The sequence below is a fragment of the Sardina pilchardus genome, chromosome 4, assembly GCF_963854185.1.
Source record: "Sardina pilchardus chromosome 4, fSarPil1.1, whole genome shotgun sequence".
In the NCBI taxonomy this organism is placed as follows: Eukaryota; Metazoa; Chordata; class Actinopteri; order Clupeiformes; family Clupeidae; genus Sardina; species Sardina pilchardus.
In genome coordinates this window covers 3,338,966-3,365,143 of record NC_084997.1, presented here as the reverse complement: position 1 = coordinate 3,365,143, position 26,178 = coordinate 3,338,966, and the positions used below count along the sequence as shown (strand labels likewise).

At 39.6% G+C, this 26,178-nt stretch overlaps 1 protein-coding gene across 1 annotated transcript in view; it reads left to right on the top strand.

The window, feature by feature from the left end:
• armc8 (armadillo repeat containing 8) overlaps nucleotides 1-26,178 on the top strand; it is a 134,240-nt gene that overhangs the window by 3,986 nt on the left and 104,076 nt on the right. Inside the window, exons 2-6 of the mRNA XM_062533766.1 lie at nucleotides 4,374-4,450; nucleotides 13,409-13,480; nucleotides 13,652-13,794; nucleotides 19,666-19,763; nucleotides 19,901-19,993. Of these exons, the coding sequence (XP_062389750.1) occupies nucleotides 4,374-4,450; nucleotides 13,409-13,480; nucleotides 13,652-13,794; nucleotides 19,666-19,763; nucleotides 19,901-19,993 (483 nt within the window). The remainder of the gene's footprint in view (nucleotides 1-4,373; nucleotides 4,451-13,408; nucleotides 13,481-13,651; nucleotides 13,795-19,665; nucleotides 19,764-19,900; nucleotides 19,994-26,178) is intronic.

Here is a 26,178-nt window from a genome sequence, read left to right as displayed (position 1 = left end):
CAACTTCACTCTCGGAACCACACACACACACACACACACACAAGCACACACATAAACTCCACCCCCCAGTTCCCCTTAAAGGGACACAACAATTTCATGAACTCACCTCAAGGTAACAGGTAACACACAATTAACAGGATATCACAGTACTATAGTTTACAGAAGGTCTACCTATCTATAGGCTACCTGAATTTCTGAAAATGTACTATATTTCTGAACATGGTATTGCTACACATCAAAACATGCAAATGTTCAAATTGGCTGTTAAAAACTTCTCATTTATTAGATAAAACGTACAACTTCTACCGTTTACCACCATTCAAACTCCATGTGAACTAATTAGTTTATTGTGGGGAAACTGAATGACCGTACCATTATGAGTAAATAGAGGGGTTTTGCGGGTGACACCATTTTAGCAGGGGTGTTTCCATGTATGTCACTAATATGGGATTTTTATCTGCAAAATTGTTTTGATGGGAGAAAATTATGCATTTGTTGAGTTTCATGTCAGCTAGTTTTATTATTTAGTAATAACTGTGAACTTGAATTTGAATGCTGTTCCAAGTTGCTGCTGTTGCACAACTGTTTATCTTTAATAGCAATATAATCAATAATGATAATAATAATAATAATAATAATAATAACTAGAAAATGTAATTCCATGGAAGGAATTACCATTGCATGTAAATTCAAAAAGGTTACTCACATCATTGTATTAGGCCTATAGTTAAAAAGACAACTTGGCTACATACTTGGAAAGTCACATTTAAAAAGTGATATGAAAATGCATCATAATTGTGGATATAGGCTATTTTGGAAAATAACTCTTCATTTATTAGAATTTAAAAGACTGAAATGAAGTTGCCAACTTCAAACGAGTTGCAAGAGCTGACAGTTTAGTAGCCTACAGTGAAACGACTGGTAGGATAGCTTATAGCCTTCATATCTAGGCTACACTAATGCAGGTTAAAAGTAGGCATGGAATACGGAATACAATCTCATTCTCAAACAACGCCAATCAACGATGATGCAGCAACAGGTAGGATATCTAGCAAATGTAACGTTAGCTTACAGTAGGATATTTTATGTAGGCTCCACATTTTACAGGATGAGCTAGTATGTTCTTCGAAGTGTGTTCAGGTGCGTGATGGTCCTAATAGAAATGTACAATAAGCTTAGGTTTTTAATTTGTGAATGATACCGAAAGCTTTAAATGATTGCCTGGCTTAAGTCCCTATAGCTGAAACGACTGGTTTGCTAAACCCTGTTCGCCTTGCAGCCTACGCCGACGTTAAACGTTAGCCTGGAACAATTTTGGTTGTCGTTAGCTAAATACAGTGTTTACATTGACGTTAGGTTAGATTGTCTTTAGCTGTTGATAACGTGAGAGCAACCCGGTTAGGCTACTGTAACGATATAAACAAATCAAGTAAGGAATAGCCTAACAGGAGACAAGACGACAACGTCCTGGATTACAGTGGCATGGTAGAATGTTTTCACAGCTGTAGACGTAACGTAACATTCACGTTTAGCCTGGTTTAGCGCAGCGGTGATGGCATGGCTTTGGATCAGACTCGAGATCCTTGATTACTGACAGCTGAGCACTGACGTAACAATTAGTCTTTGCCGCCAAAGGGTCTCAATGTAAACTCTATGGGAATTTTAAACTCTTTTATCGTAAATATCTCAAAAAGTATAAAGTTCACAAATGTGAAAAAATAATAGAACAAATCTCAGTTTCAAGACCTTTGTATGAGTGCTTGAATGACGTCAAACGGTTCAGTGGTTTTAGAGCCTTTGATCGTTGATTTTGGTCGGAAGAATAATAAGAAGAAGAACAGTGATAACAGTACATTGCATTTACATGCAATGTAATAATAATAATAATAATAATACATTACCTTTATATCTAAGTGTTATTTTGTTTAATTTTTCTTAGGAAAGTAATGTTTAGTTAGGTAAAGAATGTTTAAGTCAAGCCTGATGCCTTTAGTCTTTTCCACATGGTGAGGTATACAGTTTATTAATTAACCCATTAGGCGCCAGAGGTTCAAACCTTCAATTTTTACATATTAATTTCAAAAGGCTTTAAAAAGTGATAAGAGATAGAGACTTTCTGTAAATTAGAGAAATAGTAAGGATGACCCATAGTTTATGTAGGGATCAAATGTATCCAAATATTTTGCATAATATGACGTCATAATGACGTCATATGGTGGCAGCCATCTGGATTTTTGAATTTTCATGAATTTCTTTTATATTATTATAAAAATATTAATATTATTAATATTTTTGCTGACAGACATACACATCACCAGGACATGAAAACACAAAAAGAACAAACATTGTACCATACTGAATGGTCAGGGAAATAGTAACTCATCATAGGCTACTAATAGCAAGATGATGGGAATGATGATGATGCTGCAAATTTATGTAGCAGGCCTTTAGCCATAGAGATAATGAATCCCTGTTCATCCAGGTGACACTTCTTGTAGTGTTTCATGGTGTGGTACCTCTAATTGCAGGGCACAACACAAAGGCCCACCACACACTGCCTACACCTGTATTTTGTCTGACTATGGCCTTTAGATCTGCCACTTTGTATTTTTTTATTATTATTATTTATTTTTATTTTTTTAGTTGACAGACATTCACATCACAAGGACATGTACACACAAAAAGAACACACATTGTGCCATACTAAATGGTCAGGGAAATAGTAAATCAATAGTGTAATAAATAATAAATGGAAAAATGATGGGAATGCAAATTTCTGTAGCAGGCTTTTTATTGTAAATATAATGAATCCCTATTCATCCAGGTGACACTTCTTGTAGTGTTTCATGGTACTTCTCATAGACCTCTGAAGTTCGCCTACAAAAAGGATCCATAGCTACCATCTTTGCCCATATAAGGAGATCCGGGAGTTAATTGAAGCTAACTGCCTATGGCAAGTTGCATGGTAAGTTAGCTCTGGGGTAGCAAAGATCAAAGTGTGCCGTCTTCACCTACCGAAGATCACAGTATCCACTAGACGGCAGTGGACAAAACTGTGTAGTGAAAATCGTCTGCATTTCCAATGTCATCATCCCCGCGAGAGTTTAACAGGTGCGATAATTGAAAATCCCCATGTTATTTTCTCATAGAAAAAATCTCAAGATACCGGATCTCCTTATTTGGGGAAAGATGGTGGCTTTTTTGTAGGCGAACTTCAGAGGTCTATTAGCCCTTTTCACGGTGATGTCAGACGAAGTGTTGCTGGGTATCCTCCGGCATGTCCAGCCGCCAAATACTACAGAAGAAGAAGAAGTATTCATGGGTTTCATCAGGTCCCTTTCCACAGGTGTATACAATCAAGCACCATGCAGTCTGCATTGATAATCAAGGTGCTTGATTGTATACACCTGTGGAAAGAGACCTGATGAAACCCATGAATACTTCTTCTTCTTCTGTAGTATTTGGCGGCTGGACATGCCGGAGGATACCCAGCAACGCTTCGTCTGACATCACGTGAAAAGGGCTAATTGCCAGGCATAACATAAAAACCCACCCCACATTGCCTAAACCTGTTGCCTATTTTGTCTGACGACAGCCTGTAGGTCTGCCACGCGTGCCTCCCGAGTGGAGTGAATCAGCATGGCTGTTCTTTCTCATTCTCCTTGCGACTCCCTACACTGCTGCTACGTTTCCCCAAGCTCTCCTATGGACACTTCGACCTCGTCTTAACACATCTATTGATATTAGACAAAGGCTCCACTACATTACCGTCCTCCTCCGATTATGGAGAGGCACACGGTCACTGTCGAGGGAGCATATGGCTAGCGCGATAAAAAAAACACATTGCCCCGACCATAAGCTTTCGTTCTCCACACAACTAACATGTTTGATGAGGGTCTGCTAACTGTTTCACGATATGCCTACTTCTCATTGCAAGGCATAACATAAAAACCCATCCCACACTGCCTAGCTACACCTGTTGCCTATTTTGTCTGACGGCACCCTGGATCTGCCACGCGCGCCTCCCAAGTGGACTGAATCAGCATGGCTTTCGTTCTCATTCTCATTGCGACTACCCACACTACTGCTACATATTGTATCGTGACCCATGTCTCATGATGCCTATTGTATCTTTTATAGAGGGCTAGTCATACAAAACGTAATAAATTGATTTATTTTTGATATTCTGTGATGCACATTTTTGGTCATACCACCCAGCCTTTGCAACCACTGATACTACCACACAATCTTTTGTATAATAACAGGGCAGGATTATGCTATTGGGGTATGTTTTGCATTATAAAATGTGTTTGTGCATCTACTACTGTTTGTATTCTTAAATCACTCAAGAATATTTTTCATTTGTCATATAGGAAGTAACAGCAACCAGTCGACATTATGTGGACCGGCTCTTTGACCCAGATCCTCAGAAGGTCCTGCAGGGAGTCATGTGAGTATTTACATTGCAAATTTCTCGGTCCTTCTTCATGTGTCTGTTGTAAAATTATGTCATGGTGTTTTCTTGTGATTGCTCTCATGACAAGGTTATTTGACATTTATTTTGCTATTGTCCTTAAATTTAGCCATACCATGCTTTAGTTATTATTATTATAACTGAGTGACTTATTTGATTGCTATTCTCATTTCACTGTTTTATTTCTCATTAGGTTAGTGCTTAAAATGATTGTTTTACTGATAATATTACTATTCTCCCTATTTTGTAATTGTTCACTGTTAATTTAATTTGTACTGTTATTTATTTGTATGTCGCTTTGGACAAAGGCGTCTGCTAAATAACCATAACCATAACCATAACCATCTAGCTGATTCTTAGTTGATGGACAAGAACTAGCAAATTACTTAATTTTTGCTTACGGCTTGTAGACTGGTCTGCCATGATATGATATCTGTTATTAAGAGATGCTCCGATCAGCATTTTTGAGGCCAATCACCAAAATCATGATCTGCCGATTGCCGATCACAGAATGGCAGGGGAATGAGAGTCTTTTATCAATAATCTAGCAGAGTTTGCACCATTTGTAGAAATGAAACCAACTAGCCTATGAATTAATGTAAGTGGCATAAAAAACTGTATAGGTTAGTCAAGATGTTGAAGAACCACCATTTATCTCTTAAGTATTTAGAAAATGAGATAACTTAGGCCATCTTTCCCAAATAAGTCAGAGTAACATAAAATTATTCCATACAAGGAGGGATCAGGCAGACTAACACACATTAGATCAGCTAAATGGGATGGGATCAAATTACACAATGCCTACTTGAAAATTATAGCCCCTTAATACACTGACTACATTAAATGTAAAACTTGTTACACCTAAACTGGCTACTGCCACAAAGTGCAAAACTATTTTTCTGTTCCCTGTTCTGTTCCTATTTTTCTGTTCCTGTAAGCCACACATTGTGTGGCTTTTTACACTGCATGTAAATGCAATGTACGGTTATCCCTGTTCTTCTTCTTCTTATTACAGTGCATGCAAATAGTTTATTAAAGGGATAGTTCGGGTTTTAAGACACGAAGTTATATGGGTTCCCTGTCAGCAACGTTGTGCATCAGCACTGACTTACCCCCCGACAGCGTCCTGTGAGCCGAGATCCAGCCGGTTTTTGATCGTTTTTGATGCCGGACTATTTTCTTCAGCAAGTTTCTGGGGTCACGAAAGTAAAGTGTTTTTCTTCTCAAAACCATATGCGTTCAACAGAGTGATATATTTGCACCACAAAAACGTTGTCCAGCTGTCAGTAGCGCACAGTGATAGGAATCGCGAAAAATAAGTAAGTGATAACGAGGTTTGAATTTTTCCTGGACAACGTTTTTGTGGTGCAAATATATCACTCTTTTGAACGCATATGGTTTTGAGAAGAAAAACACTTTACTTTCGTGACCCCAGAAACTTGCCGGACTACTTTCTTCAGCATCAAAAACCGGCTGGATCTCGGCTCACAGGACGCTGTTGCGGTGTAAGTCAGTGCTGATGCACAACGTTGCTGACGGGGAACCCATATAGGCTATATCCACAATGAGTCTTGAGTTAGTGCAGTGGTAAAACGTTTTCCCCACGGACAACCCACCATCCGACACATTCAAAATTAACGCATTCTATTCCAGGCGTCATGCTTAATAAGCCGCCCTTTTTGATGAACACCTATAGACTATAGAGTTTATAAATTATATTTAATTTCACGTTTCCATATCATTATACCTGATTCGAAATTATATATTTATTCATTAATCAAAAGTTGATATTTTTTTAACACCTGTCCGCCATTGCCCTTTTCATCTCGCGCACCCCCTAGAAGCAGCTCACGCACCCCAGGGGGTGCGCGCACCACAGTTTTGGAATCCCTGTGCAAGGGTATCCATGATGGCCACTATCAGATATAAAGAACTGTAGTATAATCATGTTGGTTGCTATGGAAACTGTCATAAATGCTTAATTTTAATGGTTGCTATGTTGGTTGCTAGGTACGTGGAGGTTTCATATAGTTGACTGGAGGCATAGTTGATGATAACTCATAGTTGGAATGGTTGAACAGTTAAATATTTGAGTAGTTTCAATGGTTAAATGACTTAATAGTGTATTATTGCAGTGAGGACTTTTATTTTGAAACAGTTGTGGACAGAGGAAACAGTTTAACAGCAGTGTTTCCCACACATAGACAAATTTGTGGCGGTGCGCCACAGATTCAGCACCGGCCGCCACATATTGCGTTTCGTTATTCTTTTATTTATTTATTTATTCTTATTTTGAAACGCTATTGAAAAACACGCAGCATTCGTAAAGTTGAATTTCCTTTCCCTGCGCTCCCTCTCTGTCACTCACGCGTCTGTCTCTCATACACACAAACACGCACACAGCCCCTACCCTCCGTGCACACCGCGGCTGTCTGTCTCCATGAAAACAAACGAGATCATCGGTGGTCGCACTGATGCACCTAACGCTGCTCGGGTAGAAACATAAAGTTCTCTCGCAACTTTTGCAGTCTATGCGTGCAACTTAGTTACCAAACAGTAGAAGTAAACTCATTCTCCTTGGCCCGCTCTCGTGCGCGCTCAATGGACAGCCGCCTCCACATGCACATTTAATCCAAATAAAACATTCACAATTGTGGACGCATTGACGCACAGAAGACGACTAGCTAAATTACTGTTATATTCGGTTAGCATCATTAGTAGGCTATGCTGCAGACATTTTATTAAAACTCTTGCATTCAAGTTGACTGACCAACAATTCAACTCCAAGACTTAAAAGGGCCTGTCCTAAGGAGAAAAAGTATTAGCTTACCTTGAAACTTAAACACATGTGGGGAAACTGCAGTCCAACCAGTAGAGTATGATAAGCTTAGCCTGCTATGTTTACAATATTTTGAGGCTTCAACCAGACAGCTGAATTTAAGAAGTGGAGTTGTAATATGAATAGTAGGCCTAGGCTATAATCTGCATAAAGTTTGCTGTTATGAATATCAGAAATGTCAGTATAGGCCTATATAATGTAAATAATTACATAATGTGTGTGTGTTTCAAATAAAGACAAGCTTCACATCTTGGTAAAAAAAAATAAAAAACATTATATGAAAGGAGAGCGATAAAAAGGCGATGCAATGAAAAACATGGGTGTGCATGGGTGACCACCACACATTGCCTTCTAATCTGTGGGAAACACTGAACAGGATATGTTGTCCTCAGAAAGAGATTGTATGCTTAAAGCCAGAGAAACTGACAGCTCAAGTGCTCTAGCGCCACCAATTGGTGAAAGTTGGACGTGCATTCACGCACGTAACTTTTGAACCGTTAGTCCGATTTTCAAAAAATCAGGTGTTGTTGGAATCCTTTGACTTGCCTGAGTTCAACGCATCCTATGACGTCACGTCAATTTCTGCCATGATGGATTTCCCGCAGAGGCGATTGCTCATTGAGTGCAGGGGAGGCTCAGCCTCCTCTAAAATATCACGGGAAATTGCATGAAATAATGCCTATTATGAGCTACATTAGCAAGCCTAATATTCCAACTAGAACATGCTAAAAACGTGTTCAACTTCATGGCTATATCGTTATAGTTTCGTTTTGCAACAAGGTTTTGCCTATCATCTATCGTGATTTCGCACGTCTAATGCATTGAGTGACGACACGATCCATTAAAATCCCCATAGAGGCTCGGCCTCACTGGACTTCGATGGCACTACGGAGTGGGCTGGTCTTAGTGCAGGAAAAGCTAGATTAATATTGGATAAACGCCGCAAATTCGTCATATCCAGGGAAGCCCGGCCTCTCTGGGGGTGAATGGGACAGTGGGATGGCTCGGATGCCGAGCTTCTGTATGATGATTGGAGGAACCGTCATTTTTTTTGATTGACAAGCATATTTCGCGATTGCACAGGAAGTTTCAACAGAGACGGGCTCTGGTTTCAAGTTCAGGGATGCGTGAAAGTTACGGAACCTTACAGGGTTGGCAGGTGAACTCGAGAGGCAAGGCTCAAATTTTTAATTCTATTGCATGTTGTACACAACATATCCTATCAATAAAACCGTAATGTGGAGTTACAGAGTTCGTGATTTGCATTTGTTTCAGTTGTGTGTTTAGGCTAAGTTGTAGGCTAGCCATAGCTCGCTATAATAACTGTGTTGCTTGGCTAAATTGCTAATGTTTACTTGAATTTTATAAGCTATTTGATAGCATTCCCCACCATGGGAGATTCCAAATAAAACAGCAAGGCATATGAACGTAGAATAGTCACGTACTATAACTCTAGTAGGCTACCAAATAGCATATTTAACCCCCCCAAATTGAACTGGTCAAATGTAAGCTTAGTTCTAATCTAACCAAGCCAGCTGCAATGTCTCAGAACCCTGTATCTGACGGCTACTGTTTGGTCTATTCTGTTTTAGGATATATTTCCCCCTCAAATAACAATAGGCTATAGCAGCAATAATATTAATTTAATAGTTGACCATTTTTATCAGAGCTTCCCCTATTCCAATGAGCAGCAACCGCCACTGATTTCCCGCTATTTTGGATTTTAGCCAAAATGAAACTAAAGCTTCACAGGTCACACATTTTGTCCAATCAACAAAATTATCATCAGACCATGCCTTATACACGCATTGCTTTTCGTCTTTGGAAATATTACCATTCGCCCATAGCTCCCAATCAAATTTTGAGGGGAGACGCCAAACAGGAAGTGAGCTAATATCTCACCAACCCTTGCATGTATCAAAGCCAAACTCAGTAAGTGGACTCAAGATCCCATCAGGGGACGCTCAAGAAATGTTGTGACCTATGACCTCTAGGGGACGCTACAATCAGAATCATGCCTTTTGGCTTGTAATTGCTGTTGTGTTTAGAATTGAAATATATTTATATAAATTAATATAATAATAATAATAATATAAAATACATTTATAATTGAATCTGGCCACCATATTGGATGTAATCAAAAATGGCAACAAGATTTCGCAGCCCCGCAAATTTCATCTGATCTTCACCAAAATTGGTACAGACCATCGTCAGACCAGAGGTGCGTTCAAGTTCACCGAACATAGGCGAACATAAGCGAACGTTTGCTAACGTTCGCCAACAGTATTCCGTTAGCCCTGAGTTTTTGGCGAACGTTTGCTAACAATCGCAAACAGTCTGAGGAGGTGGTGCGCCGCGAACATACAGTGGAACTGGATGTGAGTTTGACGAACGCAACAATGCAATTACTGTTAAAATGGAATGTTAACACCAAATCGTTCAAATTTAACAGTTCAAAGAAAACATGTTCATCACGAACGTTTGCCTATGTTTGCGAATTTGAACGCACCTCAGGCCTTGTCAGTGCACTGACTTCTGTAACAATTGATGGAAGCATTCGCGGTCACAGCCAATCAAAATTGGTGGCGAAGTCGCCAAACAGGAAGTGCGCTCATATCTCAGCAACCTTTGCATCTATCAAAACCAGACTTGATATATGGACTCATCACTCTATTTGGTGACCTTTGACCTCTGGGGTGCGAAGCCGTCAATCAGGAAGTCAGCTCATATCTCAAACCCCTGCATGTATCAAAACCAAACTTGGTGAATGGACTCAGGACTCCGTTGGGGGGAACCATAGACCTAAAAGAAATGGACAAACAGACTCCGTTGTTCTCAATGGAAGGGGGCTGAAACAAAATTCCATTTACTTTCCGTCGTACGGTGCAGACTCGTACTCACTTCGTGAAGTTAGCCATGCTGTAACTCGTCTGATAGATCGAAAACCTCTGACATTTTTAACGTTCGTTTTGAATATTGTTATTATGTTTACTTGCCTCTAGGTAATGATTTACCCTATCAAACAGTAGGCTACACACATTTTCACCGATCTTGCAAATGACTTTCCATCATGGTTTTCGTGCAGACTCACTCAGTTTCTTATCCAAACATTACGGGAAATCTCCCCTCGAAAGTTAGCTTCCCTCCAACCGACATGCTAACTATACTTCTTTACGAGAAACCAACGTTATATACGAGGAAGAAGTGAATTAGTTTTGCCTTAGATACCCTATATAGAATTCACAGAAGCTATAAGGGCGACACAGGGCACATGTTACATGTAGTTATGGGATTGCAAAAAAATCTGCAATCTATGGCCGTCCATGGGAGTTAGCAGAGCTCACCAGCTCATTTCGTGTTTCTACTTCCGGGAATATGCCTGCCCCATCGGGGGGATGCCCAAGAAATTTGCTAACCTTTGATCTCTGGGGTGCGAACCCACCAAATAGCAGGGTCCCCGCGGGTCCTTAAAAAGTCTTAAAAAGTCTTATTTATTTTTTTGGATTTTCAAGGTCTTAAAATGTCTTGAATTCTAGAATTTCCAATGAGGAGGTCTTAAATTTCATGTCGTGCCGAGTCCGTTTCGTCAGCTTTGCGAATGTAGACACGCTCAAATATTGTGGGTGTTACAATATAACAACACAGTAAAAAGTAGCGTGTGCGTTCCTACAGACGGAGATAGTGTTTCAGAGTGGCAGACACGAGCCAAGATTTTTAAGAATGCGACTGAAAAATATTCGAGGTTGCAATGGTGCACCTGGCGCTTTTCGGGTGAGAGCATATACATTTCTTTCGCCTGTTTTCATTGTAGATATATGCGTGCAACTTTACCAAACAATATAGAAGTAAACCTCCTTGGCTTGGCCCTCTCTCTTTCTTTCTCTCTCTCTCTCTCGTGCGCGCTCAATGGACACCCACCCCTCGACATACACATTTAATCCAAATAAAACATTCACAATCGTGAAAAAAACAATGACGACTAGCTAAAATATTATGAAATCCGGTTAGCATCATAGCACACTGCACATTTTATTAAAACTCTTGCATTCAAGTTGAGTGATCATCTCATCCCCAATGTTTTCCAACTCCAAGACTAAAAGGACCTGTCCCAAGGAGAAAAAGTATCAGCCTACCTTGAAACTTAAACACATGTGGGGGAAACTGAACAGTCCAACTAGTAGACTATGATAAACTAGCCAACTATGCTACTTTGTTTACAATATTTTGAGGCATCAATCAGACAGCTGAATTAAAGAGGTAGGCCTAGAGTTGTAATACAAATAGTAGGCTATATAATCTGCAGAAAGTGTGCAGTCATGAATATCAGAAATTTCAGTAGAAAGTAAAGGGGAAAAAATGGGGGGGGGGGGGGGTTATTTAGTTTGAATGATTATATATATATAATGTGAATGATTTTTTATCAAATATATTTATAAAAAATCATTCACATTATATGAAAGGAGTGTGATAAAAATGTGTTCTTTTGCTGTTAGAAAGCTATGCAATGAAAAATGTGGGTGCACCTACATTTTGTGCTGGTGCACCTGAAAAAAAAGTTAGGCGCACCAGTGCAACCAACGCAAAAAGTTAGTCGGGAGCCTTGTCCATTTTTTAACTGCGTTTAACTTGTAATTTGCAACTTGATTTGTGTAAACACTGTTTGTACGTTATTTACAGCAGTATTGTTGTAGTATTGAGAAGGCAGTTGCCTGACGTGCACTATTTGCACTGTCACTCAAATACAAATGTGCCTTGGTAAACTGAACAGCCTAGAGCGTACTTTTTGTATATATATTTTTGCAGTGGTAATGGTCTTAATTTGTATTCTTAGAGGTCTTAAAAAGGTCTTAAAAGTCATTAAATTTGTTGATAAAAAATTTGCATATACCCTGAATAGGAAGTGAGCTCATATCTCAGCAACCCCTGCATGTATCAAAACCAAACTTAGCAAATAGACTCAGGATCCCATTGAGGGGACACCCAAGACATTTGGTGACCTTTGAGCTCTAACGTCATTGCAAAGAGCAAAAATGCATTTTCGCTTGTAACTTTTGACATGTTATACATTGTGCTGACAGCTTATGGCCATAAGTCTGCTTACAGTATTGAGTTGCCGTGGTTACTCCGGCCCAACTGCTAGGCCCCCTCATTGCTTCTTGCAGCTATATTTTGCATACATATTACCATAACATTACCCACTTACAGTATTACCGATCTGTAATGTAAAGTGTTATTATTATTTGTTTGTCACTTCGTCTGTTTTTCTAACAAAAGGATAGATGTATTTGGTATCAATGGAAAGCTCTGTTTCTCCTCTTTCATCCGATATGCGTAGCATGTCTGTGCGATGCCGGGTTTGCGAGTAATTCAAGCGAGAGTACTGGATGTGCGGGTGAACGCAGAGCAATATAGACTGAAAATATGATATACTTTGATTTAACTTCATGATATCTTTTTGTTTTTCATACTTGATCGTACAGACATGTGCCTAGTCTCGTTGGAAAGCCCCGCTTCTGCTCTTTCGTGCAATACACAAAATCTCATCTCGCTGCGACTAACAATCGCGGAGCAATGTAACAGAGAAGAATGGGTGTGTTTTTTGACACACTTTGCGTCAGTCGGGCTCATAGGGTTAAGGAGCTGGGCTGACATGTAGTAGCCTGAAACTTGTCAGTTCAATTCCCGTCATCCACCGTTGTGCCCTTGAGCAAAGCACTTAACCCCAGGTTGCTCCAGGCACAGTGTAGTCCCTTGTCATATAGTTGACATATGTAAGTCACTTTGGACAAAAAGTATCTGCTAAATGTAATGTAATGTAATGTATAGTGGCACAATTGCAAAACCAAATCACTGATTTCAATGATTGGGCTGTGAAACAGTTTTCATGAATCTGAACACCTCCAACATGTCTTCACCAATATACCTCTTTGCAAGTGTGTGAAAAAGAAATGGAGTGTAATGACACAAAAGAAGTAGGAATATGCATTATAAACCTGGTGTAGCAAGATTTTCAAAGGGGTTTTAATTTGTCTTGACTTATTTACATGCTGAATGTTGCTTAATGAATCTTAGACATAAACTTTTTTCTTTTCAAGTGACATGAAGAATGCAGTGATTGGAAACAACAAGCAAAAGGCCAACCTAATTGTACTGGGAGCTGTGCCCAGGTGCTCACACACTTTCTTTCTCTCACTCATACATCACCACTCCTTTGCTAAATATTTCATACCATATCCTTAGTCTTTGGATAACATGCTGTAATGTAGGAAGTAGAGTTCTTGGTTGGTGTAGTAATCTATCAAAATGCATTTTAAGATACAAACCTGTTTGACCTCCAGGCTCCTATATTTGCTCCAGCAAGACTCCTCTAGTGAGGAACTGAGGACGGAATGTGCAGTGGTGCTAGGCAGTCTGGCCATGGGCACAGAGAACAACATCAAGTCCCTGGTGGATTGTCACATCATACCTGCCCTGTTGCAAGGTGCCTACACAAGCAAAAACATATTATTCAATGAATGTTTAAACTTATTCCATTTAATGAGCAGACCCAGTGTTTGACTCCTGTTTTTTTTGTTGCTATAAATGTCCAATGCTAGATGATGACTCATGCTATTGAAATTAGCATGATACGTAGCTATCTCCCAAAAGCTACAAGATGGCAGCTTAGTACTGCATTTTGTTGTCTTTGTAGTTGTACTCGGCACAATGACAATGACGTTTAATCTAATGTAATCTAATCTCTAAGTAACATTCAAATATGACTGCTGTAAATGCAGCATAATCACTGCTCCATGGTATGACACTCAACATTTGTATACTCCAAAAGTTGAATAAATTGAATCTGGAAAGTGTAAGTGTAATATTGCTGAATATTTCATCTGTCTGATACCTAGTAAATTGGTAAAATGTGTGCGTATAACACGGAAAAAAAACGAAGACACCGCGCTGGTGACAAGCGGGGAAAAGAGACATGACGCTCGGCATCTTTGATCGAGTTTTCGAACGTTTTACCTCACAGCTTTTCTGACGCAACTTAAAGGAGTAGTTTGGAATTTTGGACATAGGACCTCATTTCCAACTTAGTCGGGGTGATATAGGTCGGTGGAGACCATTTTCAGTGAATTTCTGCCCTTCCTTAAATTGCAGCGTTCATTTGTTGCTAATCTGGTGCCGAGATAACGCAAGTCAAAGGTAACATCCAGCCTGCCACTGAAAACAGTCTTAATCCACTCCACAGAACACCCGAAACAAATAAATTATATCGTCAGACTATCGATGCACATGTCTGTGTTGATAGAACAATGTTAGGACCTTGCATCGCATTGCAATAGCCTAATTTGTGCCCTGTATGGCAGTAGCGGATTGATATTGAGAAACTAGTCCCTCAAAATGTAATAAATCATTGAGTTGCAAGATTAGTTTTATTTCTAAAATTATTCTATCAACACGGACATCGATAGTCTGACGTTTTAATTTACTTGTCTTGGGTGTGCTGTGGAGTGAGTAAGACTGTTTTGGATGTTACCGTTGAAATGCGTTAGCTCAGAACCAGTTTAGCAAACGGACACGCTGCAACTTAAGGAAGGGGTTAAACGCGATAAACCACCGACCGATATCACCTCGGCAAAGTTGGAAATGAGGTCCTATGTCCAAAATTCCGAACTATTCCTTTAACTCAGTCAGTCCAGCAGAGATGCCAGGGCAAAGTTTTGGTTAATGGAGAGGTAGAGAAATGTTTATTACCCTCTTTCAATGAAACAGCAGCGTCTGCTCATCTTCAGTTATCACGGATATGCTTCATAGGTCACAAAATTGAACGTAATGTTTTGGACAGTTTGCCATTAGCTAAACGGGGGTGCCCTTGTTTGCTTATTGGGAAGCCTTGGCCTACTGGTTAAGGCTTCGGGCTTGTAACCGAAGGGTTGCCGGTTCGATCCCCGACCAGTCCACAGCTGAAATGCCCTTGAGCAAGGCACCTATCCCCTCACTGCTCCCCCGAGCACCGCTGGTTGGGCAGGCAGCTAACTGCTTTGTTACATTTAACCCTGCGCTCCCCTGCTGTGAAATCGTAGGCTACAGCATATACCCTGACTTGACTTTACATTGCATGAATTAATCTAAAGGTTGCCTATCGAGTCTTTTAGGTTGAACTGAAGGCTATTTCCTTCTGATAGGCCTAGGCTATTTTCTAAAACCATTTTCATTCATTTCAACAATGGTTTATTGAAACATCATTAATTTCTCCAGTCATCACCTTCATTTTAATGTTTAAATGAGATTAAAGGAGATGACTATATTGGGATATGCGGTCTTGTAACCCCTTCTCTTATGTTAATCTTTAATTGCATTACCTAATCTAATCTTTAGTCTTCGGCTTGAAATTTTCTGCCACCTGGTGGTTGTTTGGGTACATTGCCGTAGCCTCGAAAAACTCGGCTTGACAGCCTACGGGATCTCCGCAGGATTGCCGGAGCAAAACGTCCATTCTCAACCCTTACCCACTGCATACAGTGGGGAGAATAAGTACTTGAACCCATGTTAAAGTTGACTAAAAAGAGGAATATAAAATCATCTTTTGGAAATTGATCTTAAAGCTGGTTTGATTTGCATTGAGCTCAATGAGCATCAAACAGGCTAAAAGGCTATCAGGGAAACACCTCTAGGTCAACCTCTAGGTACGATGAAGGGTATGTGGTGATGTGGGGCTATTTTAGTTCCAAAGTCTAAGGGATATTTATCAGGGCCCGTATTCACAAAGCATTTTCTCTTACCACTAAGAGTACTCCTAAATCGCGCAGATTTTAGTTAGGAGTTTTCCCTTAAAAGTTATTCACAAAGCCTTTCAGACCTACTTTTAGTAAGGAGAAACGCCCACTCCTAAACTAAAAGTGAGTCTTCGTTGCTATGGTTGACGTCATTACTCATGCACGAGCTTGATGAAAGTGACCACCTTGATTGGCTGGTGATTATAACGCGGGAATGATGGCAAAAACCTCCCCTACGATGACGAGTTGAGTGACAGGTGTCAGGTCTTAGCTGGTGAGAATGCGTGCGCTATGTCGGACTGTGAAGGATGGAAGATGATGAATAAATGGGTATAGCCTAAATTAATAAAAAGTAGGCTAAAGCAAATAGCCTATGAGCATAATGAAACACGGACTGGAGCAGTAGGCTAGCCTATATTTGCAACATGGTTTAAATGAATCTGTATGAAAGCACGTAGCCTACATTCGCGAAGAGGATAAACAATTTAAATTAATTTAGCCCTACAAGGACACGTTACATTTAGTTTACATGCAGTGGTGTTTTTTTGATTGTCGGTGGCGTTATTGCATCTCTTAGTTGCAATGCACAATGATTCCCTCCCATGACAGCTCCTGTAACAGCACGGTCATTTTACAACATCGCGTCGTGAAATGCCACTAAAAGCGGTTTGTGAATAGGTCTTATTGAGTTAGGAGTCCTCTCGACTTCTTTTAAGCTGTCCTAGACTTAGGAGCTACTTTTAGGCTTAAAATGCTTTGTGAATTACTTTTAGTGAGAAAAATTAGGAGTCCTAAAGTTAGGAGTGACACGCCCATTATTTTTAGGAGTTTCTCCTAAATTCGCCAGTTAGGAGCTACTTTTAGCCCTAAAATTCTTTGTGAATATGGGCCCAGGATGCATAGTCCTGGATTCATGAATAGCTGGCCTTTATCACTACAAGCGCCAAGCGCCGGTCATTTGACCGCTGACGCGTATTACTAGAAGTGCCGTGTAGGTTTGACCTAGCTATACCTAGAACTGCCGGGCTGTGGTCTTTTGACCACAGTGATTACAAAAAAAAAATCTTTTCACTCGAATAATTGAGACTTTTCCTAAATACGCGTGTTTTATCACCCAGAATTTTTACATGATCAAAAGCACACCGGTACAAGCTAGTTTAGAGCTATTTTGCGCTCACTTATGTGACAACACTATGTTGTCTCACTTTCGGAGGACTGTAATACACTTGGAGCCTGTAATAATCAAGGCAACTTGCAAACGTACCATGGGCGCAGTGATATCATGCAGCATCTGAAAATAGTCCCCATAGACAACAAGCAGTAGTAGTGCCAGTAGTTGCCTTGATTATTACGCCAGATGAGAGTGTTGTTCCATGTCAAATCAGCCTAGAAAAATGCCAGGTTTCATTTTCAGCTGGTCTTATTGCACTTTCTAACTTGAGAAGAGACATGTTTTAAATGGGAAAATTACCGGAAATCTTAGTCATTTTTAAATGATGCTAGCATATGAGATGCTACTGGTCTAATCCGTTTCAATGATCTATGCTAGGCTGAAGCTAAAAGTTGTATCGCCAGACTCACAGAATGGCTGGATGAACGGGGAAAAGGTCAATATCAATGGTTTTGCTCGAGGGGAGGTGGAAAATTTGCTTATTTCCAAAAATGGCGGAATATCCCTTTAAGTGCTGATGTGGCTCAACAGCAGCAACACGTGGCCAGCAAATGAACGCAGGCAGATAATAGTAAACAAATTAAACTTTTTTGACGTTGGCATAAAGACTAGTGTTGCACGGTGCACCAATGCAACAAAAGCATTGCAATACCCTGAAATTAAAAATGTCACACCTAATGTTAGCCTTCTTTACAATACGTTTAAGAATGATTGTGTTCTTCTGAAGAAGCGGTGCACGCAAGGCAGGTCTCCCCTAAAAGCTAGCCTGTGGCTGTGCGTCTTTCCCCCCCTCACACACACTCGTATGCGCAGCAGTGCTATTAACAGCGAGACCTAGTTTAAGTGATGCTATTGTAACGCACAATTATAGGCTAATATCAAGTTGATTTGCTCACTTGCATCTCTCAAATGTGTGTTGCTAACCAATCTAGGCTATGGCATTTAGATAATTTAGGCTTACTATTGGGTTTAACGTAATTATTTTCTCTCACGTATTTCTTAAAGTGACAGGCACTCAATTACACCTACTGTACACAACCACAACTGTTAAAAAAAAAAATGTTTTGAAATTATAAGAAAAAGTAGAAATTCTATATCGGGATATATATCGTTATCGTGGTATTAGAATTGCCTATATCGGGAAATAACTTTTTGTCCATATCTCACAGCACAAGGGTAGAATAAGGTCTTGCAGAATAAGGTATTAATTAGTGACTTACAAAGACTAACAACTGGCTAGTATGCTACTAATATACATGTTAGTAAGCAGCTAATTAATGGTGAATATGTGTGTCTTGAAATAAAGTGTTACCAATTTTTTTTCACTAGCATAAAACCGTGAGACTGAAGGCTAATTACCCTCAACTATTTCTTAAAGTGACAGGCACTCAATGACACACACCACCAACGCGCGCTCAATTAAACCTACACACCACATTAAAGATATGACTAAGTGTAATAGCTAAATCAGTGCACAAATGACTAAACTAGCTACCAGTAATTATGCAGATTGTAAAATACTAAACATTATTGAAGCATATATACACTTACTGTATATGAATCCCAAAATATATGATAAAGATACATATGACTATCATTTTCTGTGTGTGTGTGTGTGTGTGTGTGTGTGTGTGTCTGGTGTGAACGATCACACAATATTCAATATAAGGCTACTGATGATTAAACACCAGTAACTAAAACGGTAAAAAAAGTGTCAAAATCACAATTCTTGACTTATAATAACAATAATTTTAGTATCGTGACAACACTAACTTCGACCGATGTTTACTCTGACTGATTCTGGACTTTGACACAATTGGATAACACTACGACCAATATTTGAAAGTTGAAAGTACCAGATTTTGAAAGTTGTGCTGTCGTCATCAGTTTAGCTCGCCCCTGGCCTGCCTATATCAGATACACCGATTTGATTGTTTACCCCAGATGGTTGTGGTGAATGTAATGTGCATCATTGCTCGTCGCCAGAGTATCTTGTGGACACAATTTAAATTGTGCTCTCGCGAGAACTCTGGATTTCCAGGGTATCACTAAAGGGAAGAGGAGAGATAGACAATGCTGTGTACTTGACTGTTCACTGTTCACTGGCTCAATGTGTTACTGCTTGGGGATCAATAAAGTATGTATCTATATGTCTGTCTGTCTGTCTGTCTGTCGCTAGATGAGCCATGCCAATCCTTTTAAACAATTGATTTAATCTCCCCAGAGGGGAGGGAACTAAGTAGCCAGGACGAAGTAATCATCTGGTATGGGCTCTTTTTCCCTGTAAATTCACTATTTCAATCTATTGCAGTGTATTGCAGGGCAATGGGAAAGAAATAAATCTATCATAGTGACAGAAGTCAGCTTTTGGGTCCTTTTGGTGAGTGCCCAAAACATATCTGTGTACTTTTTTCAGGCCTGCTCTGTCCAGACCTGACCTTCATAGAGGCCTGCCTGCGTTGCTTAAGAACAGTGCTCATCAGCCCTGTTACACCAGTCCAACTACTTTATACTGTAAGAGATGCTTACACATATTTCTGCTATTAATAGACCCAATCAGCTGTGTCAGTGCTTTCAGATGTAACATATTCTGTAAGACTCTCCAATAGTGCACTAATTAGTAATGTATGTATGTATGTATTCTCTTCAAGGATCCGACTGTGATTCCCCATCTCATGTCTCTAATGAACCAGAGTCTCCGTACACAGGAGTACATCACACAGATCATCTCGCACTGCTGCAAGGTCTGCTCTAGCAATGTTCATCTATTAAATTCTCTTACATAATTATATGTATTCTATACATGTTAGTAACTAGTACATGTAGAACCAATTGAAATGTTTTATTTGTTTCTAGAGTTTTCCATGCATTTTATTTATGTATTGATAGAAAAAAAGTATGGTTTACCCTCTATACGCCCATGTATATTGTTGCAGGGAATTTGACCCATATAATTATGGTTATGGTTATGGTTATGGTTGTGGTGGTGGTGCTTAGCAGACACTTTTGTCCAAAGCAACATACAAACAAAACAACACAATAATTAAATTTAGCAGTTGATCATACTATAGTGTCGACTAAAGAGAATAGCTACTTAAACAATCAATAGTGTCAATATAAGCAATCCAATGAAAATAAAACAATAACTGAATAGGAGAATAGTAGTTAAACAATAAAGTCATCCAATCAATTAATAACAATAACTATGGAATAAAAAACAATAATAAAAACAATGTCAATTTAATAAATGGCCTAATGGTAACAAAACAGCGCTATAACATACAAACCTAACCATAAGAATATAACACTTTACATTACAGATCGGTAATAAGTGGGTAATGTTATGGTAATATGTATGCAATTTAATGGTAATAATATTTTTAAACTACATATTACACATAATTCATGTGTTATTTCTAGACAATTACTGTGCAATTACCATACAACAACAATGCAAATAACTTGGATTTAGGGTAAAATAAAATGGTAATAACTGCTGTAGATCAGGCTTGTGCACAATTCCGAATTTCAGAACTGTCCTCCATTCAATTCATGAATTTGAATTGAATTGGCCCCACCCCACAGGAAGTTTAATTTGAATTGGAATTGGAATGACAGGAAGTGGAATTCAATTCATGACCATTCAAAACAATTCCAGTCACATAACAGGAGGAATGTGTTGAATCTCACATACATTCAGTTTTGGGAAGATTACTTTGGAAATGTAATTGATTACTGTTTTCAATTATAAGTTGTGTGTATGTTGCGATCATATCTGACATTTTGTGAAACTTGTTAAACACTACCCTTAAATTATGTATATGAATTTATTTGAATTTCATTGAATTTCAATTCTACTTCGTTTAATTCAAATTTGAATTGTAATTGTGCATCCTGTTTTTGACCTCAATTCAAACTCAAAAATGCTCAATTCAATTCTGAATTTTGCACAAGCCTGCTGTAGATATGTACTTACCGAAGCAATAAGTATTAAGGATTTACTTACTGTAATGTATATCTGTAATTACACCAGCATGATGGTGTTATGAAGGACTAAATTACATGGTAACTTCTAAGTGTTATGGCACAATTACACAGTGGTCAAAGTTTTTGTAGTAGTTAGTTTGATGGTAAAATGTGACCTGTTATTATGATGAAATAAGCACAACCAGCACAAGCACAAAATGTAGCTGCACCCATATTTTTCATTGCATCACCTTTTTTATCGCACTCCTTTCAAATAATGTGAATGATTTTTTAACAAGAAGACGTCTTTGTCTTAATTTGAAACACACACACACACACACACACACACACACACACACACACACGTACGTGGGTCAGTCCACGTCAGTTCAACCAGAGCGCACACACTTGCGTCTCAAAAAAAATCTGGAAAAAAAAATACTATGTGTACCTATGTTACCCTAGCCTACCCTACCCTATGGTGTGTTTTGGGTGGTGTACTGTGTTTGGTTTTCACCAAACATAGCGCTTGGAGTTCAGTGCAAAAACGCAGCTGGAATATTCTGCTACCATGTGGAAAAAGCTTTTATGGTCAGATGAGACTAAGATTGAACTTTTTGGAGACTAAGATTGAACTTTTTGGACTGAGCTCCAGGCGCTTACCAAACACACCCAAAACACACCATACCTAGTGTGAAGCATGGTGGGGGCAACATTATGTTGTGGGGATGTTTCTCTTCAGTGGGGACTGGGCAATTTGTCAGGATAGGAGGGAAAATAGATGCTGCCAAGTACACCCAAATGATTGAGGAAAACCTGCCTCCCTCTGCTAGACAGCTGAATATGGGCAGGTCATTCGCCTTCCAACACGGCAATGATCCTAAACATACTGCCAAAAGAGCAAAGTAGTGGCTTAAGGATAGGATGGTGAATATCCTTGAGTGGCAAAGTCAGAGCCCTGACTTAAATCCTATAGAAAATCTGTGGATTGACTTGAAGAGAGCAGTCCATCGCCATTCCTTACAGAATTTGACTGAATTTTAACAATTCTGCACGGAGGATTGGGCAAATATTCCCCAATCTAGGTGTGCAAAGCTATAATAGAGACAGATTGAGGGCTGTAATGAAAGCAAAAGGAAGCTATACAAAGTATACAACAAGTAAGTTTTTTCATTATTTTGATGTTGTACAGCTAGATTTGTGAATAAAACTGAAAAAGATTGTTTTTAAAATGGGTTTTGATTTCAGGCTGTAAGACAAAAAAAGTAACTATTTCAAAAGGGTATGATGACTTTCTATAGGCACTGTAGATACTGACAGCGCGGTTTGGTCTATCCAATGAGTGCACAGCTATCCCCCCCGCCCTGTATTGGTTGAATCACGCCCCATAATCGCGGCTGAATGGAGCAGTTTCAGACTCATATTCTGACAAGAATTGAGTATGACGTCGTCAGGCTAATGTTACCCGGGAGACACTCTGTAAAATGTTTTTGTGCTAAGATCAGTACTTTTCAAGTAACAGACAGTTTTACGGGGGGAGGGGGGTGTCAAAGTTCACAAGCCCATTGCTCAAGAATTAAAATATGTAGGCGGCTCAAATTTTGCAGGCTGGTGCATAAATAGAAATGGTATGCAGTAAATTCACCACAAGTAGTCTGGATGATCCTGCATGGTCATAGCAGTCCCTCAAAGTTGATCAAAATCTTATTGGAGTTCTTGGCTGGGCTCTGTTTAGGCCTTCAGCAGACCTGCCAACACGTACGCATTTTGCGTAGCGGGCACGCATTTTGACCTCCTAGTACGCTGGTACGATTCCAGGCTCTAAACTACGCATTTTTGTTTGATCTCGCATTTCGTCAGTGTCAGTGAAGTTGTCACTGAATTTGATTCTGCGCTACAGAGCCACAGCCATATATATAATTCACAAGGTCTTAGTACAACGTCAATTAATTTCGGTACAGACCGTGCTATTGCAGATTCCAAAGGGAAAATATGCGTCTATTCCGAAAATAAACAAACACGCTTTTATTATGAAACTTGTGTTCGCGGTTCTCATCCCTCAGTCATTCACGCCATTCTAAAGTGAAAGTGTGTGCAAGCGCAGGTGCGTCTGACATGTCAGAGGACAGGGGTGTCACAGCTGGTACAGTTAAACTTTGACAATTATATTCAAAACGAGTGAATTAGCATAGCAGTGTAGCAGCATGTTTTCTTCTAATATTGCAAACATTATCACTACTAGACCGCTAACCTAATGTTGCCGTCTTGAATACGTAAAAATAAACGTTGCCTGCTACAACATTCTGTGATGAAGAATTCATTCATTTTGAACAATTTATGGTGTAAACGGTGGAGCGAATTCAGACAACTTTAACAGAGAACTTCATCAGTATATCAAAGGCTATGTAAATAAAATATTAATTGCTACTTAACTGGCATGTGCCATTCTACAAATGCAATGATGTTTGCCATACTGAAATCTTTCAAAGAAACGTTCTATTCATCTGGAATATTCCTTCCTACAGGGCACAGTTTAACATGCAATGTGAATGACTACTGTTTCCACAACATTGTTAGTTAAACAAAATAATCTGCAAGTAGCATAGGCTGCAGGTTAAACATTTCAGATCGACTTTACAAATGCAAGCTTAATGTAGGCTAGTTTATAGACCTGATTTGTTCCAATAGCCTATGCATATCATACTTACTTCAGTAGGATATGCTAATAGGTTTCCATAAGGCCTATGCTATGACCTCTTCAAAAGCCTGATAATTTAGGCTCAGATATTGTCTTTGTTTTAAGGCCTGATAATTTTAAGGTACTCATAAAATTCTTTCAAGGTTGGCAGGTCTGCTTCAGAAGACACATTTTTACTCAACATAGGCTCTTTGTTCTTTTTTGCTTATTGAGATAAGAAGAAACTCTTTCAGAAAAAGCAAAGAAGAGTAAAGAAATTCCATTAGGGACTGAACAGTAGACCTCACAAATATGAAAAATAATTTTGGATCTCATATTCAGAGCACCTAGACCCTGTGGGAATATACAAAGATTTTTTTTTATATATATATTTTTCTCTAATCTGCATTACCTCTTATTTTTAAAAACACCAATTTGGCTTGTCTTATGCAAATCTTTCTTTTTCATTTCCCATCCTGAACATTGGCAAAATGCACCAATGCAACATTTCGGAAACATGACTAGGTCGGCAGCAGGAAAAGTTCCGGTAGTAGATATGCGGACATATGCATTCAGACAGCACAATGAAAAAAAAATAGGCTACACGTCTGTCTGAAAGCGGCTACAGTGCATACACACCATCACGGCTTTATCCACTAACCTCTTTCCTTCATCATTACATTTGCCAGGGAAGCCTAAATGCTCCCATACAGTAGATTTAAATGACGCGGGGCGTTCAAGCCCCTCCGTTTTTTTTTTTTCCCCCATAAATCAATCCGTGGATCATGTGTTTGCCGAACCGAAGATATTGATGCGAACGGATTCGTTGCACCCCTCCAGAAGACTGACTGGTCACCATACATGCAGTGAAGAGAATTTTAGCATAATTGCTAACAAGTTTTTTGCACCAGCTTCAACCTAACAGTGCCTATGCCTAATCATTTCAAGCCAGCTGGTTAGACAAAGTTTATATGCATGGTATGCAGTCCTCTGTGAAAGACCGACAAAGAGCATCAAGATGGAGAGCAGTGCTTTGTCTGCATGTGATCTTGGAAAGATGTTGGTAAATGACTGGTTTAAAGGAACATATTCAAGAAAAAGGGGGTTTCTGAAATACAGTGCATTATCAGATGCAAAGCGTTACTTTAGTTGAGATCAGGTTTCACACTATTTTTGTGAACCCTCATATCTTGTTATGTATTCACAACATAGGGGAGAATTCTCCCATGCGCGTAAACAGGGATGTGCACAGGGGGGTTGCTCAGGTTGCTCGGGCAACTGCCCATATGCCCTCCTCGACTCACGTTGCCCTTCCGAGGGCAAACAATAATAATGAATCGTAAGGTACAAGGCTACAAGTAAAAGTAGCTTCATTCACTTCCATTGGGGCACAGAGAGTGAAAGTCAGTAGGGGGAGGGCAAATTCTGTTTACGTAGCTGCAGCGCTGCACACGACCGGCACCTGAGCTGAGCCTGCATGACAGTCTATCGCGGCCCTAGACGAAAGATATTGTCACGGTTGTCTGGTGAGACCGACTGCCTCTTCAATGTTGTCGGAAAAGGTGACTTTTTGATGTAGGCTATAACAAACGAACACTAATCATCATCAAGTTGTATGACATTAATTACAATCTTCATAAATCCAGGCTGAGTTTGCTACGTTTAGCCTAAATAATCAGACCGATAGCTTGCAAGCAGACAGCAGGCCGTTGTCACATAGCAGGCTACATTTTTTTTGGTAGGCATGTCTGCAAATGCACTGCTCAAAAAAATAAAGGGAACACTGGTTCATAGGCGTATAGCATCAAGTCAGTCACACTTGTGGGATATTGATCTGGCCGATTATGTAACAGAGGTGGTTGTGAATCAGGTTGATCTGCTTCGATGTCAACGAAATTTACTACAGGTGTACTAGAGGGCCAACTGTGAGATTACCTCCAAAACAGGAATGGCTTAACAGGTGGTGGCAACCGGTCATTTTTCCATCTTCATCCTTCTTGACTGATTTTTCACTAATTTTGCATTTGGATAGGGTCAGTGTTACTACTGGTAGCATAAGCCAGTATCTGGAGCTTACAGAGGTTGCACAGGGTAGTCAAACTCCTCCAGAATGGCACACCAATGCTCTCCATTGCAAAAAGATTGCTCTGTCTCCCACTGCAGTCTCAAGAGCATGGACGAGATTCCAGGAGACAGGCAGTTGCTAGGAGAGCAGGGCAGAGTGGTAGAAGGTCCTTAACCCAGTAGCAGGACCAGTATCTGCTCCTTTGTGCAAGGAGGAACAGC